A 10,330-nucleotide genomic window follows, 5' to 3' on the forward strand; every position below is an offset into this window, starting at 1 on the left:
AAAAACTATAGGTATTATGACAAAACATTTATTTATGAATTGGTTATAGAGCTGCATCACTAACCATAGAATCATTAGGCTAGAAAAGACCTTTGAGATTGAGTCCAACCGTACTGCTCCACTACTAAATCATATTCCTAAGCACCTCATCTGCCCATCTTTTAAACACCTCCAGGAGTGGGGACTCAATCACCTCCCTGCGCAGCCTCTGCCAGTGCCCGGGAACCCTTACAGTGAAGAAATTTTTCCTTATGTCCAATCCGAACCTGCCCTGGAGCAGCTTGAGGCCATGAATTAAGAATTTGAATTAAGCAAAACGAGAACAGCTGCTTTCATAACCAGAAGCTTCCACAGGCATCCAGAAGAATTTACTCTAAAGCTAGACAACAAAAAAAAAAAAACAGTATTTATCTGAAAGCATTTATAGTTCTGGAATTATTCTTAAATTAATTACCTTTGGATCTTTGAAAAACACACGACAGATGATCAATGATGCCGTTCAATTAAGTTGTATCACTTCTGACACTAGAATTTATTGCCAATACAGAAGTAAACATGGCTCAGATGTATATAAATGAATATATAGATGAATATAAATGAATGGCTATTACGAAATCTTGCTGAACCTACAAGTGTCTTTTGAAGTAAAGAGAAAAAAATCCCAGCCTTACGTTGAGAATCTGTGTTATTCCTACAATGATCTTTTTTCCTTTTCTTGGCTGCAAATTCACAATCTTCAGTACTGTAGAGTTCTTCATCTTCATCATCACCAGTTAAGATGCTGAAATAAACACATCTAATTAGAATAGCACTGATTAAATATTTAAGATGCATAGGGCTTATAACTCTTTGCATTAAAGTCTGCCAGCTTGAAAAAAAAATAATAATTTTTAATGATGTTGCTCTACTTGATGGCCTGTAGCAACACATACCTTAGGAAAGAAGCCGTCTTGCTCTCTTCTTCCTAGTGGGGTTGAATTTTATGTCAAAGTGACTAAATATACAAAACTATCTTCCTACTAAATATCTTGTAAGTCATTACTGACATTTAGGAAGGACTATCGAGGAGACAGCAGTAGCTGGACAACTGTCTGCCTGCAAACCTCCAGGGTACAAATATTCATGATTTGGAAGAGAACAAGCCTCGACCAACTGTGCACAGAGGCTAAGAGTCAGCACAGAATTACTGCACAGCCTCACGGAGGCAGAAAGCCAGCAAAGAAAGACATCTCTCTCCCTGCCGTTAACTTCAGGGCAAAGAAAGCCTTTCTTTTAATAAATGCCTGAATCACAACACAGTATATAATACAGGTGTCAAAATACTGTCTTACCAATGATTTGTAAGGCATCAAGACCCACGTGGTCTCCCCCTCTTTCTTTCAGAGAGAATCAACTATGCTTATGTCACTTCTGACAGTTAAATAACTGACAGCAACCTAACACTGTGGACTACACTGAATAATTTACATATATAGTGTGTATATATATATACACATATAGTTTGAATATATATCATTTATCAAAAGTAACTTAAAAGAGCTCTGTTGGATAAACTAACCTTTTAAAATTCATATCAATTAAAAAACTGCCTATGCTGCAGGAAGTCTAGAGAGTTTCATGATGTTTTGCTTTTCATTTTTGCAGATAATTTTAAGTATTAGCAACACGGATAAGAATCAGTATTCGTTTTGCTAGCACAGAGAAGGAAAATACTTTACACGAAGGCCATGGCCTTGCACACTGCACGGAGATGCAGAATAGCTAAGGATACGTGGTAGTGAATCTTAACTGCATGACCGTTTTATTTCCCTATTATTATTCTTTGATAAGAAAGTTGTATACAAGGCCCTCCCCATTCATTACTATTTTTTAATCTGAATTTACTAGATGAATCAATTAATGTCAGTTTGACCATCAAATTGCAGCAGCAACAGCTGGACATCTTAAAACTGAAGGACACCAGTTTGCTAAAAAAAAATATCTGTATTTGGGCATTAAGTTGCAGAAATCAAATTATGTTAATATTGTATATTATAAAATTGAAATTTGCAGGCTTGAATCACCTGTTAAAGCAGATGACTAAACAACACTTTAAAAAAGCTACGGTTTTATAATTGCTCTAATTAGTAAATGCTAGCTCAGCCCAAAGATACAAAAGTTGAGAAGACTCAGAAATGGAAAATTGTTTTCGTCTTAGGTTTAAATCCTGGCAAAGCTAACACATTTCTGCATTCAGACAGAGCTTAATCTGAGGTGAGAGCATTAGTTCATGTCTTACCATTTTTAGAGCACAGAATAAAGACTCAACTACAGTATTCTATGCAACATTGTTATATATATGTATTCAAACAGCAAAAGAGTTTGGAGAAGAGGAACTGGCAACTGACGGGGCCTAAACAGGCACTTAAACGTGCTGCAACCACCTTTCCAGCTGCTGTCTACCTTGAATACAAGGCACTCTTGACTTAGAGATTATTACTTATCCAAATAAGAAAAAGCTACAGAACTGAGGGTCTCATTTTTTCCATCTCAGTTTCCAAAAATGGAACTAATTCAAATTGCAACTATTCAAACATGACTCCAAATTACTCCTGCACAAATGATTATGTTTGTTTGGGGATGGTTATCACAAGGTCCATTCTTGTGAACTAATTCTTCAACTGGATTCACTAAGGCACTGGATGACTACCTGAATAAGGGAAAAAGTTCCATTTTTTTAATAACAACATATTATTCTTCAATTTATGAAGGTTATTTACATGCCTTGAAGGTTTATTTCTGAATCCATTTGTGAGTAGATCTTATTCATTTCTGAAGAAAAAGTATTTGTAACTGATAAAAGACAGTTTGACAAGTAACTCCATCCACACATTCCCTCACAAAAGAGAATACAAGTGATGGTAAAAATTATTTCAGTCAGCTATGTGGCTTGACTTTGTTTCTTTTTAAAGGAAAACTGCCCTAACTGCTCTCTGGAAATGTAATGCTCAAGTACTATCTGTATTTCTACAGAATATTTTGGAGAAAAATGATTTTATTTAAAGGGTGAGAATAAATCAAACCCTGTTAGGATAGTCAGAGCGGGATACCTTGTAATCCCTAATAATAGGGCAGCTTATAAGAGATGAATAAATATGTATTGCTTACTATATGCTTCTCCCATAAGGGAAGAAGCATTTTATCAAGTCTCATTCTTACTCAGTTCAACATCATGTTAACAGATATCTTGAGCCGTGCTGTCAACTCAGTGTACACAGATGCTTGCTTCCAAATAACTTAAGATGTGACACAGAACCAGCCAGTAAGACAAAACACACTGCTGCGCTTTAACACAAAGCCCTGCATGTGGAACATAAGAACCCCAAGTTCAGTACAGACTGGATATGAAACAGTTCTGCAGAAAAGTGGTTAGTGGTCAACAGCCGAATGTCCCGATGGAGATCTGTGACAAGGGGTGTCCCCCAGGGATCTGTACTGGGACTGGTGCTATTTAATATCTCCATCAATGACATAGACAAAGACATCGAGGGCACCCTCAGCACGTTTGCAGATGACACCAAGCTGAGTGGGGCACTTCTTGCACCAGAACGACAGAATGTCATCCAGAGGGACCTGAACAAACCAAAGAAGTGAGCCTGGGTGAACCTCATGAGGTTCAACAAGACCAAGTGCAAAATCCTACACATGAGCTGGGGCAATCTGTGTTTTCAATACAGGATGGGAGATGATGATGATGTGATTGAGAGCAGCTCTGCAGAGAAGGACCTAGGGGTTCTGATTCATGAGAAGCTCAACATGAGTCATCACTGCATGCTTGCAGCCCAGAAGGCCAACTGTGTCCTGGGCTGCATCAGAAGAAGTGTGGCCAGCAGGGTGAGGGAGGGGATTCTTCCCCTCTACTCCACTCTTGTGAGACCACACCTGGAGTCCTGTGTCCAATTCTGGAATCGTGAACATAAAGATATGGAACTGTTGGAATGAGGCCATGAAGATGATCTGAGAGCTGGAGCACCTCTGCTACGAGGACAGGTTGACAGAATTGAGGTTGTTCAGCCTGGAGAAGAGAAGGCTGCAGGGAGACCTTATAGTGGCCTTCCAGTACCTGAAGGGGGCCTACAAGAAAGAGTGGCTGGTGGTGCCCTCAACCTCACTGTCTATATCATTGATGAAGATACTAAACAGCCCTGGCCCCAGTATGGATCCCACTAAGTCCAGTGGGGAGTTACAGACGTGACAGGGACTGCAGAAGAGAACTAAGCTTGTTCATTGTTAAGAGGTAGTGGTGGAGGGAAATCTGACCACTGCCAACATCAAATGTTAAGAGTATAAAGAAGATGGAGCTAGACTGTAAGGAGGTGGGCAGTAACAAGTCAGCTGGTAACTGACACAGTCTATGATAAGAAATTCTTATTACACTGAGGGGAAGAACAAATGAAAATATCACAGTGATGGTAATGGGACTTAGAACAGGAGCCCAGCGAAGAATTTCCATACTTGGAAATGCACAAAGCTCAACTGGGCAAGGCCCTGAATAACCCAACTTGGTTGGCTGTGCTTTAAGCATGTGTTATGACTGACTTCCAGAGGTACATTTCAACCTAAATTGGTCTACAACATTAATTGCTGTTAAGCAGCAAAGGTAAACTTATAGATCCAAAGGTCAAGTTGCAGTCATAGCTCCAGAGTTCAAGGTGTAGTGAAATTACTCCCAAGTAGTCCCACTTTGCCAAGAGGTGCCAACTTGAATTCTGTAGTCTAAGTTCAGACAATATAGATTTTGAACTAAACAGACAGAAGCAGAAGTAACAAAGAGCTACAGAATATGCTGTGGTTTGGTTTTGCTATATAGACGTGCAAGGAGAAGATGAGGAACTGGGGAAACGCTAGAGATGAGGGCACCTGATGTAGATTAGACTAGTCACCCCGTTTGGGATTCTGATGAACTGGCAAGCTAGCCTAAGAAATCCAGATCATGAAAAAGCTCAGATTTAATGAAAACTTCTCTCCCTCAGAGCATTTCATGGCTAGTCCCTTCAAACTAATGAATCTTTTTTGTCCTGAATTTTAATACTTGTATCTTCTCAAAACCAGCTGATTTAAATCTGTTTCTAGAAAGATGACTCCAGCGAAGTGCAATACTAAATTCCTTCAAGACTAAGCAAAAATACCAGAATTGTTTTTTGCCTTAAATCAGCAACAAAAATAACTCAACTTGCTCTCTGGAGAAAAGATACATATGTAATTAGAATCAGAAGAGCAAAAGTCTTTAATGATATTCACAAAGGCAATTATGTCATACTTGCCAAACAACATTCATTAAAGCAACCTACAAGATATAATTATTTAGTAACTGTGCAAATAGCTATCAAAATTAGCTTTCTTTTCACTTGACAACTATATTATTAAAGACAGAGAGAGACAAAAAGATTTTTTTCCCCAAAGGTATTTAAGGCAACTTTTCTGTTGGAGTCTTACTGAACACTCTTCCAGACAAGCAGAATCTTTTGTACCCACAGCGGCCAGACTGTGTGGAAAAAGAAACCCAAACATTATCAGTGACAGAAGAACACAAAAAGAAAGAAGGCATGGAAAAAACAGCAAGTCAATAATAATAATAATTTGTCCCTGCTTGATAACTCTTGAGGTTTATTTCATAAATTTTGAAGCCACAGGCTTAGGAGTACAGCAAGTCGTAGCTCACCCATAAATTCCCTCTAAATCAGAGCAGTTACTTTATCGTTTGCTGGACTAACAGAACACTGAATGTTCCCTTTCCTCATTGTGAACACGTTATGCTGGAATTTCTGACAAAGAATGCTAACCCTGAGAATTACTTCCTTGTGGAGAAACCAAGCAGAAATTTGTTTGGACAAAGTTATTTTTATCACACCAGTCTGTGTGCATCTGCCACAAGTATTACTTTATTTAACTAATATCTTACTCACCTGCTCTACAGGAGCCCATACAGCCATATATGGTGTTAGAGTGTTATCATAAAACTACCAGTAATTGTCTACTTGGAGCAAAGGTGTGCTATGACTGCCATAAACTGTCCTAATCCAACGCTCAATCAGCAGAAAGTCTTCACCCATATCCAGGCAACAAACTGCAAATGCATCAGGCATGTTGAAAAGTATTACTTTCATCTTCAAATGCTATTTGACATGGTTTTTGTTTGAATAGGGGAGTGTAAGGCCTTTTAGTTTTTAAAAGATATACAACAAAAGATAGCATCTGCCTAAAAGAGGCAACTCACAAAGCCATTAGTGACAAAAGACATCTCCTGTCTGCCTAACTAAACCAAACACATGGTGGTGTTTGTATACTTCTAGCATCTGCAGATGACATAATCCAGCACAAACACTTGCCATCTGAATGGAAATGAAGTTAATCTTTGCCTTGCAACCTGCTATTACTTCACACAGAATCACATTTTTGAACTTACACAGTGTGACTGATATCATTCAGCTGATTATTCCCATCCTCAAGTGCAGGACTGAAGGATTCGCATCGTTTCCATCCATCTTCTGTTTTAACCCATCTCCATCCAGGGGATCTCCAGTCTTGGCCCAAAAATGGCATGGTTTCTCTATAAGCAGAAAGAAGATTGATTGTGTATTATTTATTACTAAAAGTTGCAGTTGAAAAACTTATTATTTCACTTCTCTCTTTAACCTTAAAAAAGATAATGATTACCGTGAAGAAAGTTCTCTGTAGAACTACCTTCTAAGAAACAGATTCAGTGGTGTAAGTACATTTTTGATTCTGTAGCCTCAATCTTCTTCTCTTTCATTATTTATTAGATCAAAATAGGTTTCCCAGTTCTTTAGAGAACAAGGAAAATAATTGTGGTAATCAAGGAAAGAGCTGATATCAAAACAAGCAAAATTGTATCCTTGTGTAATCTACCCTGTCACGATTAAATAGATTACTGATTTTGAGACCTGATGAATAAATGCTCGTTAAAGAATTTGATGGGCCTCCCCCCCCAAAAATGAACATTGCTCCACATATTCTTAGTCCAAGACAGTTTCACTCTTGCACCAGCTAAGAGTGGTGCAGTAGCAAATACACAAAACGGCTTGTACCCATGCTCAAGAGTTGTAGCCCATGGAGTTAGAAATGCAGGAGTATTTTTTGTAACAGCACATATGTAACTAGAAAAAAACCACAACTACATCCCATTGCTTCTCACTTTCTGCAGGATCAGAGATTTGATAGTTGTTCACATGTGACCAAATTTGAAGAAGCTGCAGTGTATCAAACACCTCTTCTATGCATCTCTCATATGAGATGTGATCGTGGAGTATGGCTCCCTGGACAGGTATAAATTTTCAAACTTTTGCTCTGCCTCCACTCAAACTTTGCTTCCCAGAACAGCACTGAACTACTGCATCCCTATGGCTTCCAGATCAGAGCTTGCTTTCAAAAGTTCTTGCATACTTTACATAGTATGCAGTAAGCAGCTCATTAAAACTTTCACCACAACAAAAGACGAGCTCCCTAGAGTCAGATTTTGGGAAAAATACAGTAGGACAGGATTCGTAAAAGCAAAACGAGGACTGGGAAAGGAATGTGGTCATTAACTAAGAAGGGTTTAAGACAAGACATTGATTGCATTTAACTTTTTCCTAAAAACAAGCAAGAACAAGAGTTCTTCACTTTGCATCATACACCTCTTACTCAGGAGAGCGGGGAAAAAAGGACTGAAGAAAGAACCACGAGAAGGAAGTACAGAAGAGGAGGGCTGTGGACAGCTTCCTACAGCTTGAGATTATAGTAACTTCTCCAGCAGTCCCTGCACTTGCAAGGGAGTTCTGCTTCCCATCAGGCAGGTAACACTTCACATGAGCAAACGTCATTGCAAAGACATTCAGAATTGCAGCAAGTCAACCTGCTCTGCCACTTCACAGGATAAGATCTCTTCTGTCTATATATTATTACGCTTAAGAACGTAGCATTATGACCCAAACCATTCCTATTCACTAGCAAGTCTGTTGCCAAGATGATGGGAACAGGCGATGTTCTCCCATTCCATAACAATTCAAAAGCACACCTGTCTCTTTCTTTAGCTCGCTAACAATATCTCTTTGGCAGCTCACCTTTCAGTAGAAACTGCTCCTTTACACGCTCGCTACAGGCAGGTGACTTCTACACTACCTTCCTCCAGGTGCCAGCACAGCCAGTCTCTGTGACTCAGAGGTCAGAGCCTGTTTGCCGACTTCAGCCCGCCCTATGTTTTTTTCATATCAAATGACTATCTCCAATCAAGTCTCAAACTTCCGCAAGACTATGGTTCATCGACTATTCAGCTTTTCTCTTGCCCACCCCTATTCTGACTGTTATTCCCCTATACAAGAATTTTAGTGCACCCAGGCTATGCAGTTCTTGGGTCCCAGAAGGCACAAATCCTCCTCCTCCTCCTCCCAGCTGAGCTTCCAGCTCAGGCTTCTTCCCTTCAGCTCACTGCTGCCCCAGAACTGCACCCCCCAATTCTCCCATCCTCACATAGCCTATTTATATGCCAACACCCCACTCCTCCAAGCACGTTCCAGACACCCACAGCCACGGCTACCCATCCTGACCCCGACACCTTGTCCCAGACTACTCCACCCCATGCATCCCTATAACCAAGTCCAAAAGCCACAGAATCACCAGAGTTGGAAGGGACCCACAAGGATGATCGAGTCCAACCCCCGTCCCTGCGCAGGACAACCCCAACATTAACACTGGGTGTCTGAGGGCATTGTCCAAAGGCTTCTGGAATACTGTCAGGCTTGGTGCCGTGACTGCTTCCCTGGGGAGCTGTTCCAGTGCTCCACCACCCTCCGGGGGAAGAACCTTTTCCTAATGTCCAACCTAACCCTTCCCTAGTGCATCTTCCTGCCAGACCCTCGGGTACTATTATTGGTCAACAGAGAAAAAAGCTCAGCGCCTGCTCCTCCTTCCCTTGTGAGAAAGCAAGGAACTGCTATGAGATCCCCCCTCAGTTTCCTCTTCTCCAGACTGAACAGACCAAGTGAATTCAGCTGCTTCTCATATGACTTCCCCTCTAGACCCTTCACCAACTTTATGGTCTCCTCTGGACACTCTCCAGTAGCTCGATATCCTTTTTATACTGTAGATCCCAAGACCACACCCAGCACTCAAGATGGGAGCAGGACAATCCCCTCCCTCGCCTGGCTGGCGATGCTGTGCTGGATGCACCTGAGGACATGGTTGCCCTCTTGGTTGCCAGGGTGCACTTTTTGGCTCATGGACAACCCCAGATCCCTTTGCTCAGGGGTGCTCTCCAGCCTCTCGCTCCCCAGTCTGCACAGACATAGAATCATAAAATAGTTAGGGTTGGAAGGGACCTTGAAGGTCATCCAGTTCCACCCCTTCTGCCATGGACAGGGACATCTCCCACTGGATCAGGCTGCCCAAGCCCCATCCAACCTGGCCTTGAACAGCCCCAGGGATGGGGCAGCCACAGCTTCCCTGGGCAACCTGGGCCAGGGCCTCATCACTCTCATGGTGAAGAAATTCCTCCTTATGTCTAGTCTAAATCTGCCCCTCTCCAGTTTATACCCACTGCCCCTCGTCCTGTCACCACAAGCCTTCATGAACAGTCCCTCCCCAGCTTTCTTGTACCCCTTCAGGCACTGGAAGGTCACTCTAAGGTCTCCTCGAAGCCTTCTCTTCTCCAGGCTGAACAACCCCAACTCTCTCAGCCTCACGTGGGAGGTTCTCCAGCCCTCTCATCATCTTTGTAGCCTCCTCTGGAGCCGCTCCAACAGCTCCATCCCCTCCTTCTGTTAGACACCCAGGGCTGCTTTGCCCCAGGTGCCACCCCCGCCACTTGCCCTCGTTAAGCTCCGAGTGGTGGGCGATCTCCCAGCTCCCCAGGCCACCGCCGCTCGGCACCAGGAGGGATCCGCCTCAGCCCCGGCCCCACATTCACGGCCCCAGCGGCCCCTCCGCGCCTCACTCGTGCACCGACCCCCGCCCGCCCCTCTCACCTCCCTCCGCGGCGCCGCCCGGGCCCGCGCCGCTTGTTGCCGGAAGTCGAGAGGGGGCCGCCCTGGCCCCGCCCCCCCAGCGCGCTGATTGGCTGGAGGTGAAGGGGGAGCCCGGCGCTGGCCACGCCCCCTCCACGCTGATTGGCCGCCGCCCGCCGCGCTTGTTGCTACCCGGCAGGGAGCTTTCCCATTGGCGGAGAGGGGCGGTGACGTCACGGCAAGCGCGCGCCGGGCGCGCTAATGGGGCGGGGGGGGCGCACGTGTCGGTGTTTTGGTGGGCGGGGGCGGGACACTGACACGGCCCCAGCCCCGTCCCGATCTGGAGCCCC

General features: G+C 43.2%; 1 protein-coding gene across 3 annotated transcripts in view; it reads right to left on the reverse strand.

Annotated features, from left to right (window-relative positions):
• FBXO25 (F-box protein 25) overlaps positions 1–10,022 on the reverse strand; it is a 34,430-nt gene extending 24,408 nt beyond the window's left edge. For all 3 annotated transcript variants that reach the window (XM_069851593.1, XM_069851594.1, XM_069851595.1), the window contains exons 1-3: positions 10,002–10,022; positions 6,446–6,589; positions 672–781 (exon numbers count right to left, since the gene is read on the reverse strand). In XM_069851593.1, coding sequence (XP_069707694.1) covers positions 672–781; positions 6,446–6,582 — 247 coding nt within the window. In that variant the 5' untranslated portion in view covers positions 6,583–6,589; positions 10,002–10,022. The remainder of the gene's footprint in view (positions 1–671; positions 782–6,445; positions 6,590–10,001) is intronic.
• Between the last annotated feature and the right edge of the window lie 308 nt (positions 10,023–10,330).

This window comes from Phaenicophaeus curvirostris, chromosome 2 (assembly GCF_032191515.1).
Source record: "Phaenicophaeus curvirostris isolate KB17595 chromosome 2, BPBGC_Pcur_1.0, whole genome shotgun sequence".
Classification (NCBI taxonomy): Eukaryota; Metazoa; Chordata; class Aves; order Cuculiformes; family Cuculidae; genus Phaenicophaeus; species Phaenicophaeus curvirostris.